Source organism: Chrysemys picta, chromosome 3 (genome assembly GCF_011386835.1).
Source record: "Chrysemys picta bellii isolate R12L10 chromosome 3, ASM1138683v2, whole genome shotgun sequence".
NCBI classification, from domain to species: domain Eukaryota; kingdom Metazoa; phylum Chordata; order Testudines; family Emydidae; genus Chrysemys; species Chrysemys picta.
The window spans coordinates 128,288,829-128,306,839 of NC_088793.1; the positions used below are offsets into that span (position 1 = coordinate 128,288,829).

General features: G+C 40.8%; 1 protein-coding gene across 6 annotated transcripts in view; it reads right to left on the reverse strand.

Annotated features, from left to right (window-relative positions):
- Nucleotides 1-18,011, reverse strand: part of WDR27 (WD repeat domain 27) — a 198,279-nt gene that overhangs the window by 21,101 nt on the left and 159,167 nt on the right. For 5 of the 6 annotated variants that reach the window (XM_065590463.1, XM_065590462.1, XM_065590465.1 and 2 more), the window contains one exon: nucleotides 1,992-3,806. The exons of the other annotated variant lie outside the window; for it this stretch is intronic. In XM_065590463.1, coding sequence (XP_065446535.1) covers nucleotides 3,717-3,806 — 90 coding nt within the window. In that variant the 3' untranslated portion in view covers nucleotides 1,992-3,716. Of the gene's footprint in view, nucleotides 1-1,991; nucleotides 3,807-18,011 lie in introns of those variants that run through there. 6 annotated transcript variants of the gene reach the window in all.

Genomic DNA, 18,011 nt, shown 5'->3' on the forward strand with positions numbered 1-18,011 from the left:
AATGCAACTTTTAGATCATGAAGAGTTCAACAACGAAAAAGCCAAAAAGCTGAAATCTCAAGTGACTACCAAAAAATTAGGCAAAACCTTCATACAAAACTCGAATTACTGATTGAAACACTTCAACCACTACATGAAGCACAGAAGAAATTGGAATCCAATTCTTTAACATACATCACGTTTTCTAATACAGAGGTGTATGGCATTCTGGTTAACAATATCAATCCCACAAAAGCACATCTGGGGAGATTACAGAAAAAAAAAAATTCATATGTTGCCAGTCACTGAGCAGGACAACCTTAAAAAAGCTTTCAAAAGTTTTGCGAAGAGCTGTCAAAAAAGCAAGAAGCTACTGTCACTCGCAATATGTACCCTGAAGCTTTTCACAGCGAATCATCATTCTGGAAAGTCATTGTGCTGTTTGACCTTCATCATAAAAGTGTGGCCTGAGCTGATAAATCTCACTTTTTGTGGCTTCTAACTGGAAAATGAATTCCATGCCTATGGCAATGCCTTCCATGAACAACCGCTCCACCACTCCTTCTGAATTCTGAAAAATCCACCACACTGACTTTCCAACTTTGAGGCGTGTTGCTTCTCGCATCTTTAGTGTCCCACCTGACTCAGCTGATGCGGAGAGAGTATTTTCGAAATCCAAGACGAATGGGCCTTGGAAATGACTCCTTAAAAAGACTGCTGCTAGCCTACACTATGCAGAGAAATTTTTGGAAATTACACTGAAGGACTTCACATAAAACAGTGAGTGTTTATAAATATTTTAAAATATTTAAAATATTGGGTCCAATTATTAAATGTAAATAATTATAAGCTAATAGTTCTAAGTCTACAACAGTAAACTGTTTATTGAAATGAAAAGTTTTATTTGGGGATCAGAGATATATTGTTTTCTTAAACTCAGAGGTGGAATTGTGTTTTGAGTTCTGTTTTAGTTCTGCAGCAAGCCACATTAATAGAATTCAATCAAAGCATTAATCTACTGAATACTTTTCCCCCTCTCCTTCCATCCACCAAAATAAACCCCGATATCCATCCAGAAAAATTATTAATAGTTTTTGCACTGATTTTCAGCTGTTTTTGTTGTGGCAATAAACATTGATAAATTCCTGTGAAAAATTAAATAAAATAAAAACCAAAATCAAAGGGCCCTACTCATCTGTAATGTGGGGATAATAGCACTGCCCTATTTCAGAGGTGCTGTGAGGCTAAATATATTAAAGAATATGCGGTGCTCAGATACCAAAGTAATGGGCACCATATAAAGTACTGAAAATTGATATGGGATGTGAGATTTACACAGAAAGGTACAATTAAAACCATTAGTGCTAGTTGTGTGATGCACAGAATACATTTTCAGAATTTGCCGCCATTTACAGTGACCATTTTCTGTTTGCCATCACCACACGGCCTTATATGAGCATTTTGGTGGTCTTACTGGGGTACTTGTACACAACCAATATGCCATTTAGACAGCAATTGAAATTCAAACCTATTGACACAGCAAATTTAGATTCTTCCTGAATTCCATTGTGACTCAAGCGGCATAACATATATACCAAGACGTATACCACCCCTTTTGAATGTGACCCTTACATTTTACATCCCTGCTTTAGAATAGCTTATTGACATTTTTATGCCATAGACCTTTATTTAAGAAATTCCACTGCTATAGAGGTTTGCCATGGCTAGCCCTTGCAGACCTGAAATCTTAGTGTAACAAGAACATTTGGTATTTTACTTTTCAAGGGGAATATTAATAAATGTCACTGCTATCAAATACAATATTTGTTTTGCATATGTACAGTGCTTAAAAGAATCTCCTTGATCATTCCATGCTTCGATAGCAGCATGTTTTGAAGCTGGACATACAGGACTGCATCCCTACTTCCTTAATTATTATTCTGTGTAGTTATGAATAGCAGAAAAAGGGGAGGGAGGGAATGGGATTAAAAACAATATAAAACACAACATAGTTGTTTGTGGACATAATTAAATTCATGTTTTTCCCCTTTCTGTTCACAATCTTTATATAAAGGAACAATAAAAGTCAAAAAAAGCCATAGCACTTATAATGACAATATACCAACAGGAGGAAGAGGTGAGAGCCATGTGGTTGAAATGAAATAAGAATGAACACCTGGGAGTGACCCTGTATCTCTGGACTGATGGATTCTGACAGGGGGAATTCTGAGTGATTGGACAGAGATCCCCAAAGCCAGTTTGGGTATCCCTGAGAGATTTATGGAAAACTAGCAGATTACTGCACCTCTGCAATCATTGGGCCCTACAAACTCTGACTCAACACGGCTGCTACTCTGAAACCTGTCATCTATTAATGTATTTTACCTGCTTTACCCTCTCAATAACTCTCTCCTTTTTCTTAGCTAATGAATCTTTAATTAGTTTACTAGATAAATTGACTATAGCATTGTCTTTGGTATGAGATCAAGAGCATCCATTGACCTGGGGTAAGTGATTGGCCCTTTGGGGTTGGGAGTGACCTAATGTATGGTGATTTTTTATTTTAGTAACTTTCATCACAAAGTCCAGTCTGTCTGAGTGGCAAGATGTGCTGGAGAGTCTAAGGGGGCTGCCTGTGCCTCCATGGTAAAACTAATATAGTAATCCAGGAGTGCATGCTGGTTACTAGTTTGGTGGAATCTAGTTATAGAATATACCACCAGTTTGGGTGTCTGCCCTGTTTTCTGACCGTCTGACCTGAGATTGGCACTCTCAGTTGTGAGCTACTCCAGGTAATGTGACAGGTATTAAAAACAAGTATACCAACAGGTATACCTTTCTGTTGGTCACTTATGTCTGTTCTAGATGATAAAACAAAAACAAAACAAAACAAAACCCACAATCCATGTAGATGGAAAATGACCTAGTCCACTTCAAGAAACTATTTTCTCTTTTTCCTCTCTTGAAAGTTTCACCTTTGTTAATAGTGATAGTTTTTCCTATTTAAGGGTGTTTTTATCCTTCTGGTTCAGATACCTGGAACAACAGTGAAAAATTTGCCAAATTTTAAAAAAATCTTTTACCTTTTGTAAATTAACTTTATTAATAAAAAGGGAAAAATCGGAATAGTTTTGTTTTGGGGGTAAAGTGTTTACTTCATTGTAAAGCAACTGTACTCTAGACATACAAATGATTGATACTGTTTATCATAATTTTCAGTAACTATTTTTTGGAAAATAAATCATTGATGCAAAGCTTTTTAAATAGACATAAATAACTGTTTATTATTATTGTCTTTTTATCCTAGATAGCACTGATGTGCGGTGGTAACAGCTATATACCTTTATTCATAGAAGAACACTATCTGAACATGAAGGAGACCTAGATTTCTTCACTTTGGTGGCCTGGTTGCTCTTTTCTCCCCATACCCTTCAAGTTTTACCAGTTAAGGAGGATAGATCTTCAGGAATGGTTATCTCAGATATATGAGCAGAGGGCCAGCAGGAGCACTTTTTGAAGATGAATGCTCAGGAAAATCTGCCACAGCTATTGCAGGGCCTGGTAGAGTCGTGCATTGACCTCTCCAGAAGGAACATCTTCTATAAGACTCCCTAGTAATTTGAGATTTCTTTTTTTTTTTTTTTATTTCATCTGTTATGTATCCCTCACCCAAACACAATAAACATTTTATGTGCCAGTTGTTAAGAGGCATTACTGTCTCTTATGATGGTCAGTCTTTAAAGCTTGGGAGATCTGTGTTCAGTCATAATGATGATCCCAGTTCTGAGGCAGATTCCCAAGCAAAAAGGCAAACAGGTTCTCTTCCTCTAAATAAGAAAGGGAAACATTATCAAAATATCTAAAACAACATTATGACTAACTGCTAAGTACCTATCTATTTACAAAGCAATGGGTAAACTGCACAGCAAGCAAAGAAACTGTGACACTGCAAGTTCCAACTTGTAACCACAGTCAATGAGAATGAACTGAGGAGAGTTTGGGCTCACCCCACCCTTTATGGCCAGGTTGTAGGCATAAGGACACTCAGGGCCCAGATGTGGCCCACAAAGCACACTTCCGGCCAAAAGAATCTGAACTTGAGTACATTGGGAGCATGTGCATAGTCCGTGAACTATATATAGACAAGTACTTGAAGAAAGTATCACTATTCCACCAGTCCAGGTCATTTTCTTTGACAAACTTAATTATACTCTGTAAAATACTTGGAGCTACTTCCAGCTGAGACAAGCTTTTTAGAGCCCCTTCTGAGCCTGTCCAGGAAGAGTTCCCCTTTAGGCTCATTTTATATAGTTGTTTCCTATGGACCATCAGGGATATGGTTCATGTTTCAGCAACACACACACACAAAATTCTGTAAATGAGTTTACCACAGTTTTACTGATTAAGGTATTACTGAACATGAATAACTGTGAGTAGTGCCATTAAAATCAATGATACTACTCAGAGTAAGGGTGCCAGAACCAGGCCTCAGTGCTTAAGCCTGTTCTAGTATTTTGCTTCCAGTTGGCAGACAACACACCTGATTTACTTTTAGGTTTTAGGATTTAAAAAAACACCACCACCATCTGATTTTGAGGTTCATTTTACCAACATATATGCTATGAAACAAATTACTTGTGATGTCTGCTCTCTAGAAAAGAGAAGTAGCAAGGAGAACTGGAAAAAGGTCTGATTTTGATTTTGTGTTTATTTTGTTTGGTTTGGAAATCCAGCAAAAATAGATTTTCCGTTAGATTTCCAGGACATCCTGGTTTTGGTAGAACAGAACATACTGTGAAAGTATCCCCTCTCATGGTGGTTCTGCTTTCAGTCCAACAGAAAACCAGGAGGAGCAGAGCCATGTAATTTTTTTTAAGTTAAAACAAACTTTCTTGAATGTCAGAAATGGGCCAGGCTGTGTTCAGTTGAAGAAAAGAATCAGCCTGGATCTATTTAATCCAAAGTAGTGCACTAATTTGTACTAAAAACCAAGAGTGCTAAATCAGTATTACCGTTCATTACAATTTAGTGATATAAAATGTAGCACACAGTAAATGTACTTCAGGGTATTATAATCAATGAACTAAAAATGTCTTGCTTATATGTTTCATCCACCTTGAAGAGGAGGGCAACTGTTGCGGCTTTCAATTGTTTGAATAATGCATCTTAAGTTATAGCATTGCCTGGAAAAGTCACTATAATTAACAGCCTGTCAGCATTTTCATGTGAAACTCCATCTTTTACAGGGTTCATAACAACTGGATGCCGAATTTTACTTCTAGTAAAAAGCTGGAGTCTGTCAGACTTCATGGGTAAAATCCTGGCCCCACTAAAGTCAAAGGGAGTTTTGCTAGTGACAACAATGGGGCCAGGATTGCATCCCCAGAGTTTTGTGGTGTATTCTAGCTATAAAGGCTGCTATCCCTGCTTTAGATCACCTAACACTGCAACATGCATTTTGAACATACTGCCAGGAACTTTGAGAGTTTCATACTCTTACATAATGGTAAATAGCCCTCTGATGAAAAAGCCCAAACAGATTGGAAGTATATATGATATATGCAAGCTATAAAAGTCATTTGAATTCCATGATTGCCATTGATTCTGATCTCTCAGACCAACTCTTATAACTCCATTGGCTTCTATATTGTTACTCCTAATTAACTTTGGTTTAAGTGAATCTAAATCAAGTCCATTATGAAGAAATTATTTTCCTACTATAAAATTTGATAGTACTCTATGTTCAGACCCTTCCGCCCTCATTTTTAAATGGTTAGCACTATGACATGTGTATTAGAGCATTAGCATATGCTGTTCATATTTTAGTCAAACTTTCAATGTGTTTGACATTGCATTGGATGTACTAACATCATATCAGTTTCTGGCGCAGATACAACGCAGCTTTGTTTTTGAAGGAATGCCATAATGGGAACCAAGTCACATCTATCAAAAATGAATAGAAAGGTTTTGGTGGCTTGACTCTCCTCTGAGGAACATAAGGATAAATCAAGAGTAACGCCACAGAAATCAGAAGAGTTACATCAGTGAAAAATGGGTGTAAGTGAACAGAGAATCAAGCCCATCTTCTTAAAGAGTAAGAGTGACCCATAAAGTTTAGAAGGATGTATGTATTTTTAAGATACTTAATCATGCATGGCTTGTTTTTCAAATGGAAGTGCAGAGTTAATTGATTTGTTTTGTTCTTAAACCACTAATGATGCTCTCGTGAGTTAGGATTACTACCTAAGGTATCGATATTCACAAACGTGTATATGAGACAATAATTCCTAAAAGTATTCTTATTGAAATAAAAATGTCAATGTTTGGTCTTCTTTAGTGTTTTAATTCTTATGGGTATGAAAAACAAAATTTTTAGATTAAAGACATTTTAAAATATTTTAAGTGCGTCATCCTGTGTCTACATTACATCTCTTTCCAATAGCTGGCAATGGTCACCAGGACAGAGACAGCTATCAATAGTCCTTAATTATTTTTAGGGAATGACAGGCCTAATATCGTTAACAGGTGAAAGTTCATAGGTTTTGTTGTTCCTTCTAACCAAAGTTGTCAAAATTGAGTGCCTAAAGTCAGGCATGTAGATCCAGAGTCAGGTCACCTAATAAGTGCCTAATTGGTGTGCTGACCACTCACAACTCCTGTTGACTTCAAGTTGCAGTGCTCCACCCCTCTGAAAACCAGGTCACTTATCTCTGACTAAATGTGATCAAGATGTATAAGTTCAGATACCCAAGTCTGAACATTTTGGTTCATGTGTTTTTGAATTCTCTTTACCAGGTATCTTCATCTAATCTGATAATTGTACCATCATACCAGATTAAGAATTGTCTGTACCAACAAATGCGTGCCACTTTCCAAGCAAAAGTAAAAGCTCTAACTCAGCATGAGTTGAATGCAATCTAAAGTGTCTTACATCCCTGTAAGGACTTCCACATTTTGAATATTTTAGATCTGAGTTTGGTAGTAACTGCATTGTTTCATAAACTTTTCAGTTCCCCATTAGAACTGCAGCACATTCTCACACACCATATGGGCTATTGCTGTAACCCTCGCTTTGTGCTGTGATCCCTTTCCTTCCTTATCCCATCCTCTTTATACTCGTTGTCACTCTGTGATGGGGTATATAAACCCCCACTGGCATAGAAGGGGTTAAGGAGCTGCTTTTGGCTCGGATGCCCCTCTACATCTATAAATCATGGCAGGAAAGGGAGATAAAAGTCAAAAGGGAGGGAACTCCTCTCAGACCTGGGCAACCCTGGGTAGGGAGCAGACTGTTGAGCCTCTCAGCCCCTAAGAGATGACTGACAGGCTGCAGAGTCCCTGCCCTCACAGAAGCAGGGTACAGGGCCCCTGATAGGGTGACCAGATGTCCTGATTTTATAGAGAGTCCCGATTTTGGGGTCTTTTTCTTATATAGGCTCCTATTACCCCCCAGCCCCGTCCCGATTTTTCTCATTTGCTGCCTTGTCACCCTAGACCCTGAGTAACTCAGCGTTGCTACCCTGGGGACCCCCATCACAAAAGTGTACACTTGAGGCATTGTTTATTCCTATTTATTCATTCATTTCTATTACACCCCCACCCACCCACCCACCACCCCAAGTGTTGACGATCAAGACAATAGTTTTAAATGCTCTTTTGGGGTAAAATTCACTCCAGTGTAGAGGACATATAAGACTTTGAGTACCTATTAAATCCATTTTAAGTCCATACCATGAGTAAGTGGGATTTAGATAGTACAGATGATCTTGCACAGAGGCAAATTTTATGCTCAGGTGCAAGCTATTCTTTCTTTTTAACTCTGACCATGGATTAGCTGAGAGTAGAAGACTTCTTTTGGGAGGAGAGAGTCTGCCATCCTCACACAATGTCCAGCCCAGTGGAATTGTTGCATGAGATCATTGCTCCAATGCTGGTGACATTGGCTTCAGTGAGGATGCTGGCGTTAGTGCAGTGATCTTCTCACTTGATGCAAAGGATCTTCCGGAGGCATCGTTGGTTGTACCTCTCCACTCTTGAAGTATTCCTTCTCACAATGCACAGTCAGTCTGTGGAACTCTTTGCCAGAGGATGTTGTGAAGGCCAAGACTATAACAGGGTTCAAAAAGATCTAGATACTTCATGGAGGATAGGTCCATCAATGGCTATTAGCCAGGATGGGCAGGAATGGTGTCCCTAGCCCAGAGGTGGGCAAACTTTTTGGCCTGAGGGCCACATCTAGGTATGGAAATTGTCTGGTAGGCCATGAATGCTCAAGAATTGGGTGTTGGGGTGCGGGAGGGGGTGAGGGCTCCGGCTGGGGGTGTGGCTCCGGGGATGAGGGGTTGGGAGTCCAGCTCCAGGCTGGGATCTAGGGGTTCAGAGAGCGGGAGGGGGATCAGGGCTGGGGCAGGGGATTGGGGCAAGAGAGGGGTCGGGGTGCAGGCTCCGGGCGGCACTTATCTAAAGTAGCTCCCAGAAGCATCGGCATGTGCCCCGCTCTGGCTCCTATCTGGGAGGCACGGCCAGGCAGCTCTGCGCACTGCCCTGTCTGCGGGCACCGCCCTGAAGCCCCCATTGGCCACAGTTCCCAGCCAATGGGAGCTGCGGGGGCTGCGCTTGGGGTGGGGGCAGTGCGCGGAGCCCCTGGCTACCCTTATGCATAGGAGCCGGAGGTGGGACATGCCGCTGCTTCCAGGAGCTGCGCAGAGCAGGGCAAGCCCCTGACCCTGTTCCCCGGCGGAAGCGCGAGGGCCGGATTAAAACATCTGGAGAGTTGGATGCGGCCCTCGGGCCGTAGTTTGTCCACCCCTGCCCTAGCCTCTGTTTGCCAGAAGCTGGGAATGGGCGACAGGGGATGGATCACTTGATGAATACCCGCTCTGTTCATTCCCTCTGGAGCACCAGGCATTGGCCACTGTTGGAAGGCAGGATACTAGCTTAGATGGACCCTTGGTCTGACCTAGGATGGCCGTTCTTATGCTGTCAATAGGTCACCCAGGTTTCGCATCCATAAAGGAGTGTAGTAATAACAACTGTCTTATAGACCTGGCTCTTGGTTTCCTGCGTAGGTCACGGCCTGTGAAAATGCATCTAATCAATTTTCCAAAGGAAGCACTTGCACACTGGATCCCGTGCTGTATCTCACTGTCGATTTTTACGTTTTGAGAAAGTTGGCTACTGAGGGAGCAGAAGTGCTCCATTGTCTCCAAAGTCTGTCCCTCGATAGTGATTTGTGGTGGGTCATGTAGAAGGCCTGAGGCAGACTGATGGAGCACTTTAATAATGTATTAGAAAAGAGGGACTCCTTTTGAGGGAAGATAGAGTCAGCCTTACCTGTGTCAGAATTAATTATCTGCTTCCCAGCCTGATGGAATGAGAGTAAGGGGATCAGTTGGGCCTCATAAAAGGGGCTGAAAAAGATCAGTCAGGGATGTGGAACCCCAGGGAGCAAGCAGACTCCTGTGGGTTAGCTGAGTCAGGGTCTGCTGGAGGCCAGGTACTCTGGGAGAACCAGCCTGGGCACCAGTGCTCTGTACCAAAGCAGGGAAAGATGCAAGAAACAGAGTCCAGAAGGGGCTGAGAATGGTACTCCAGGGGATCCAGCCTAGGGGCTGAGTACAGGATACTGGAGCGGGGGAAAGACTCAAAAGGCAGCCCAGAAAACAGCTGAGAATGAGGCCCAAAGGGTGGGCTGAAGACCATGAATTGCAAAAGAACTTTTTTTGTTTGGACTTTTTTTTAAACCCTGGAAGGAGTGAAGCTTGTTTGTGACATGGCTGGATGGCCAACCTATATCTCTAGCACTGATTTGTGTGTTGTATCATAGAATATCAGCATTGGAAGGGACCTTGGGAGGTCATCTAGTCCAACCCCCTGCTCAAAGCAAGACCAATCCCTAGATAGATTTTTGCCCCAGATCCCTAAATGGCCCTCTCAAGAATTGAACTCACAACCCTGGATTTAGCAGGCCATTGCTCAAACCACTGAGCTATCCCTCCTCACTTCAGGGAAAGAAACTGAGGCAGGCAGCACCAGCAGTGCCATGCTTGAGCAGGGTTGACACTACAGGGCAGCCATGCCCTAGGACAAGGTTCTATAAATTGGGTTTATAAATCACACAAAGAAAATGAGCAGAACAGAAATTACCACCCAGCTATATAAACTAGATTGACACATTCCTTAGGTATGACCACAATATGAGCAATGTTGGAGATCTCCACAGTGTCCATATGAAAAGCTGAGTGGATTGTGAGACTGTTAGGAACAAATAGCTTTCACTAGCCAGATATTAGATCAACAGTCATTAGCTACAATCTGAACCATCTTCCATGATGAAAGCACATGAGCTTCAATACAAATAGTTGCAAAAATGTCACTGAGAACCTAATAGTTTATATAACAGATTGGCTTACTTGTAAAATATATTTAACAACTGAATGTATGATATACTTTTCATTTAAAATTGAGAAGTAATTCCTGCTGACATTCAATATCAGGCAAAAAAAAAACTGTTATTTAACATATTGGGCTATATTCATCCCTGATGTAACCCCACTGAAATTAGTAGAGTTACATAAACAATGAATTTGGCTCACTGTGTGCAATTTTATCTTTGTGGATTTTTAGAGTTTTCCCCTCATTTTCTATAGTTTTCAGTTCTTTCCAAGCTAAGATTTTAAGTGTGGAGCATTATTTTTCTGCTCTACCAGTGTACAATGCTTAGGAATAATGAGTTGCTTATAAGATAAGCAAGGAGGGGGAATATAACTTTGTCGTGAAACAGTTACAGTCAATATCCACACGGCATACCTGTGGAAGACATCACAAGAAAAGAAATGATGGCTATCTTGCAATTCATACCCTCCATACTTTCTCCACCACAAACCTTACTACTAACACTACCATCACAGCTATCTTACACACCCCAGACCATACACTTAACTCAGCCCCCGTCACCACATCCTTTTTGTTAAAGGATCCATACCCAACACTGTTACTGTGGATGTTGAATGTACAGAAACTTACACTTTGAACCAGCAAGCAGCAGAAATAAGTAAAACTATGTGTTACAGCCCTGGTCAAGCTCACCCTGTTGGACACTTGCCAGGCTGCTATGCTTGGGTCCCACAATACTAGACCCATAAGGTATAAGCTTCCCAAGTCTCATTGGGCTCCTGCACAGTCTCTTTCCTTAAGCTCCGTCTGTTACCCCTTCATGGAAATAGGATCTCAGGGTCCAGTTGCCCTAGGCCTCCACAACCAGTGATGAACCTCCCCACACACACACCCCCACACACACTCCTGTTGCTTTAATACACCCTTTCCCACCCTTCCCATTCATGGGTACTCTGGGTTACAGTTCACCTCTTCAGGGACACATGATAGTGGAAGCAAACAGAAACACCAGGCTTTGTGAAAGGTTAAAAAGTCACTGTAGACAGCACAAGACATATAAAGGTCTGAAGAAAACAATAAAACACCTGTACGCATTTCACTGCCTAAGTCTCCTCTCTTTCAGGTGTTCCTTGAGTTTAAGCCAGAGTCCTTTAGGATATTCAGGATCCTTCCTTTCTTGCACTTGCCTTCTCTTCCTAATCATGGAGTCTCTCTGCCTCTGATCACTGCAATCAGTGCCCAACTGCTCTCTAAAATGCCCTGCAAGAGACCCTCTCTCTTTAACTTCCAATCCCCTTTGTCAGGTAACTCCCTGTTCAGCCTCTTCAGGTGATCAGAGTCCCCCACCAGATGATCTGCTGCTTAGTTACCTCCCGCCTGGAGTTCAGACTTGAAAACTCATTTGCCCTGGGTAGTAGCATCTCTGTGTCCAAGGATACTCCATTTGAATGGATGATCACAGTTCATCAACCTTTCATTGTTAGCGCTGTGCCAGGTGCAATAATTTCCATTATCTCCTGTACATTTTAACTCCACGTGGAGACAAAAGACACCAGAGAATTCAAACTGCAATTTGCAGTCTGACATATACACAGAGAATCCCCAATATCAAACAGGATTCACAAGCTGTGCACAGATAGATTCCCCAAATCATCACAATATGGATAATATTTGACAGGAAACATTAAGTTGCATCATTGAAGTTGGAGGCAAACTGATTTTTTTACATCAATACTATATATATTTCACAAAATACTCAGAGGTGAGAAAACATAAACTTACATTGAACAGTCTTATTTTCCTGGAATGTCATAGCCCATAAAAGGAAAACAGGCAGCAAAATGAGATTATAGCTTTCTTAAAATATATTTCCCTGAAGAGTGCACTGTTTGTATTGCCAGGTAAAACTTTTAAATGCAACATGACAAGTAACAAGCTCAGTGTGCAGTACATTGGTTACATGAACAAGGACATTTACATTAGAAAGGTCAAATTTAATGCTTGCTTAAATGCTTAATCAAATAACTCAGAGGAACCTAAGACCACCACAATTCTGCTTATGAATACAAAAGAAAATATTTTTAATTCTACACTCTAATAACCCTGCAAAATACCAAGAACCAAAAGACATGCGATTTAGGGTCCAGTTCTTCAGCCTTGCTGATGACAATGGGAGCTTTTCTTGAGTAAGGACTGCAGGATCAGGGACTGATTTTATTCCTAAACCCATGGTCCTATAAAGAAGTGCATGAGCATGTGGAGAAACCCTACTGAAATCAATGGGACTTTGTATGACTGCAAGGGTCAATTGTAGGCCTGGAACCTAAATGCCATATTTGCTTCTTCATACCTTTGAGTTTATAGCATCAGATTTGTTTCTAATGTTTTCTTGAGAAAATTAAGAAAACAAGTGAACAGCAGCTTAAAATCCTCCATGAAATAAAAAAATGATCTTATGTGTTTGTCCAGCATCTAACACAATGGAGCCCCAATCCTGATCAGGAGCCTTAGGTACTACTGTAATATAAATGTTTAATACTACTACAACTCATAGGAAGAATTCAATGGAAACTCTGGGTCCAATACTACTCCCATTGAAGAGGATGGCAAAATTTCCACTTACCTCATTCAAAGCAAGTTTAAGCCCTATGGCTCTGATCTTGTAATTGACCGAGTGCAAGAAAACCTTTGCCTATATGTGAACATTAAAAATTAGTGTTTAAAATGATGCATATCTAGAAGGATGGAATTTTAAATAAATGTGTGTGTTTAGAAAGAGATTGCCCCTCCCAAAAAATTTGGGTTTTTTCAACATACATATTGTATAACCCCCTATTTGGAGATATCAACCCACAAGTTCCTGGCCTGAAAAGCCATTCATGGAACCAATTTCTTGAAGCCAGAGTTTTCATTCTGGCAAAAGCAGCTGCTATTCTGAAGAACAAAAATTACATGGATAATTAAGTATATTATTTTCCTGTTTTTGACTCAACCATAACTTACATCAGAATTGTATTTCAATACATCAGTAACATGTTTTTTATTTTTACATTTATTTTCACTTATTAAAACAGAACGCTGGACTATATATTGAAATATTGTAAACAAAAATTGGATCCAGTGTCTAAAATATATTTGATATTGTTATTTTCACTCTAACGTTTTGCGTAGTAATCCAAACCATATATTGGTAGTTGATATGCAAACAACAAAAACAGCGTGGGAATCCACAGTTCAATAAACATAAGCATACTTCCATATGGCTATTACAGCAAAGCAACTTAATTTTTTAAATCATATTTGGTGCAGTATTACTAATACTAATTCCATTGTTCTGCTAGTGCAGAATGTCTGCTTCTCCCACCCATCCCCAGTCTCCTCAAGGATCTATAAAAATAAAACGTTTTCAGTTTTGTTGTTCCTTGATATTTTCCCATTCATCTCTTGTTTTATATAAGACTTGATATCAATCTTACCCACTCCCTCCCCACTTAAAAACAAAAACAAAAACAAAAAACTTTTAAAAAGTGGTTTCTGAAAATGCAATCTATGACCATTATTGGCTGCTTATTTATTACTTGCCAGCATCCCCTCTATGTTCTTTTCTTGTTTAAAAGTTTTTAATTATGATGGTTTTATTTGTTTTTATGATTTTTGCACTGCTATGCTAGTGCCCTGAGCACCTCCATGGGAGATTGCTTTATAAATGAAATTATTTCTGAACTATAAATATTCCCAACACCAAACATTTCATCCATACACATCCATACTCAATTTATTCCTTTCTATATTGACAGACAGATTGAAAGGCTTTTAAACTATCAGCAGCTGTCCCTGAAACATGTACACTTTGCAAATGGTATAGTTTTAAAAAAAAAAAGCTAATATTAATTCACTAACATTAAACTGTACAAAAAGCTTAGGGACTTTATGTAAACAACTCTTTACCCGTCAAAATATCTGTATCAGGAAATACAAACAACTGCATCAAAATTCATTCCAAATATAAGAAACTTGGAGTAAGATGATGCCAACAAGCTTTTGCAAATTCTCTGTTATATGTTTCTTTGACAAGAAAGGGACATACTTTGTTATTTATTTTATTATATACAAAATTTCACTAATAGCTGACAACAAAAGTTAATGCTAATAAGCAATTAACTACATCCCTGGAGCAACTACCTTTCCCCAATTCTTTTATTCAAAGCAGTCAAACTGAAGCAGTCATAAGACCGACAGACCATTTTGTAACAGAAAATCCTAGAGATGCCATCATTCTCGGGAAGTTTCATATCTAGGAAATATTATATTGTCCTACACAGCCAATAAAGAAAGATTTACAAAGAGTATCAAACTATTACTTTAATAGTGTTGTTGAGAGGGAAACATTCTGTGGTTGAGGCTTTTTATTAGAAGCCCCTCATCCCAAACCCACTTTTCTCTGTTACCATAGCTTTCATATGACTCTTTGCTCAGGCAGCAGGTTACTAGACAGATAACATGCCTTGCAAGAATTATAGGTTGAACGTTCACGTGTATTGCTTACTTCCACTAGAAGTGCAATTATTTCTCCTTTTAAACAAGCTAAGTGATACATCTCCAAAACCAATTCTGTTAACTATGGAAGAGGTGATTCCTAGCAACTACCCACGTTCTACAAGAGGGTAAAATGATTGTTACATAACTCAGCGAGAATTTCTCCAGAGACACTGGGGGAGCACATGCTAGAGCAGAAGGGAGGGAGAGGCAGAGGTAGGGATAACATACACATTATGCCCTTATAAAAGCTGTCACATTGTTCCTCTGGATAGTGATGAAGAGGGGAAGAGTTGAATGTATTTCCAATGGCATCTTTACTGGTGAGTCTCCTACAGAGACCCTGCCAGAATCTCTCTCACATTTCCTCTTTCTGCACCTGCAGAAGTAAATCAAACCCCATATGTCTCACCTATGCTTGAATTTATCTACAACAGAGGTGGGCAAACTACGGCCTGGGGGCCACATCAGGCCCTCCAGATGTTCTAATCTGGCCCTCGAGCTCCTACCAGGGAGTGGGGTCTGGTGCTTGCCCTGCTCCGAGTGGCTCCTGGAAGCAATGGCATGTCCCCCCTCTGTCTCCTATTCATAGGGGCAGCCAGGGGGCTTTGCACGCTGCCCCCACCTAAAGCGCCGCCTCCGCAGCTCCCATTGGCCGGGAACTGCGGCCAATGAGAGCTGCAGGGGCAGCACCTGCAGATAGGGCAGCACACAGAGCTGCCTGGCCATGCCTCCACATAGGAGCCGGAGGGGGGACATGCCGCTGCTTCTGGGAGCTGCTTGAGGTAAGTGCCACTGGAAGCCTGCACTCCTGACCCCCTCCCGCGCCCCAACCCCCTGCCTCAGCCCTGATCCCCCTCCCGCTCTCTGAACCCCTTGTTCCCAGCCTGGAACACCCTCCTGCACCACCAATTCCTCATCCCCAGCCCCACCCCAGAGCCCGCACCCCAAGCCAGAGCCTTCATCCCCTCCTGCATCACAACCCCCAATTTCATGAGCATTCATGGCTCGCCATACAATTTCCATACCCAGATGTGGACCTCGGGCCAAAAAGTTTGTCCATCCCTGATCTACAATCATTCTGTCTGGTCTCATTATCCATACATATTTGTGCCATTAATAAGTGATCAGCTTGCCTTTCCAGATGAATGCATACAGCTAAAATATTTGGGATATTTGGAAAATACTGCTGATATCATCTTGGCTCTTCACCCGGCTATCTTTGATGGTTGCATACAGAAATCTGTGACATACTATACCTTGGGGGAGTGTCTTGTAATCCCCATATTCCTCATCTGTATATAATTGTGATACTGCATGTAAGCATGGCATGTGAGGTATCAGGGAAAAGGTTATAATCTGCTGAAAGTCACTGTTCTATCTAAATGTGTTTATCTTTAGTGCATATGAAGTTATGAGATTGTGTTGTATGGTTGTCACTAAAACATGCTGTAAGTTGGGGAATCAGCCAGATACTAGCTCCCTAGAGACAACAGCAAGGAAAGTAACCAACACCCGGGCTGGGTGTCAAACAACTAACAGTCAGTATCCAGCAAGGGAAGAGCTACAATTCAATGACTCACCTGCATAAGGCCACACCAGGAGAATTTCTCAACCTTGCCTAGGGACTCAGCAATGCCAAGCAGACCCAAGCACATAGACTAAGGGCATAAAATAGAACACAGAGGACCCATGCTTCACCTTTCTCCTGCCCCCACCTATGTTGCAAGCAACAAGGACACTCAGAGAAGACTGAAGACACCAACTGAGGGGACTGGCACAGGTTTCAAGGGTGAAACCTGTGCACTATCAACTGCAATATCCAGTAGGGTGAGAAAAACTGCTTAATCTAGCTGTTGCTCAGTCTAATAGGGTTGAGAGTTTAGACTGTGTGCTTATATTTTATTTTGGTAACTAACTCTGACTTTTTGCCTATCACTTATAATGACTTAAAAATCTATCTTTTGTAGTCAATAAATTTAACTATTCATCTTTACCAGTGAGTTTGCCTGAAGTGTTTGGTAAGGGTGGTTGCTCGGGTTTTCAAAGGCTGGTGTACATCCCTTTTCCATTAATAAAGTGGCGAACCAATTAATAAATGTGCACTGCTCATCTTGAGCAGTGCAAGACGGTGTATTCCTGAGGTACCAGGCTAGGAGCTGGGGGGATTTGGGTGGTGCCTTTCTCTGTATGATTCATGAGTGGCTCATGCAATCTAGCTGGGTGTGTGGCTCCACATGCTGTTGTGCTGAGTGATAACAGCGCCTGGAGGGACTTGCTGCTTGTCACCAGCAAAGCATTGTGAGAGACAGCCCAGGCTGGAGAGATAAAGGGGCACAGCGGTCCCACAGTCCCAGGCTGCACCCCGGGGATCCCGTCACAAAGTCATTTCCATTGTGCAAAACTAAATGTATAAATGTGGAAGGGGAAGTGAAAACAATGATGTTTGAATTATAATGGAAATAACTATAGAAAAGCAAGCGCAGTAAGAACTTTAATCTTTCTAAGATGCTTACAGGGCATTATAATGGAAGTACATGTCAGGCATTATTTGCATTAATGCATGTAGGGTATATTTCTAGCTTAAACAATCTGAGCATTAATTCTTGAAAGTTACTAATGAAAGATGTCAATGTTGGATAAAGTTGTTTAATAACACAGCCAAGAAGTTTTGTCTCCTGCTCAAACTTAGAGAAGGAGAAGCCTGGAGAAATCATTATTTGTTTATCCCCAAAGGAGCATGATCAGCACAGATCTACAAGTTGGAAGAGACACACTGTGATGGATTCAGACCATAGCTACAGACAGCTATTATTCTTTTATTCTGTCATCTCTTTAAGTTTCACATATTCGGGGCTTAATATTTTGTTTGGATGACTTATTGATGTCACAGCAACTGCTCTACAGATTTTATATATATATTTCTTTTAAAGTAACCTATAACCCATAAATTATTTTGATCAAATTACTTCAGCTACAGCAATATGCAATTGTATGCCTCCATGGGCATTCAGCAAAATGTTAATTTAAAACATTTATTTTTCTTGGGTCCATCCAGCTCTGCCTAGGGATTGCGGATTGCTACTCTTATGTGACATCCT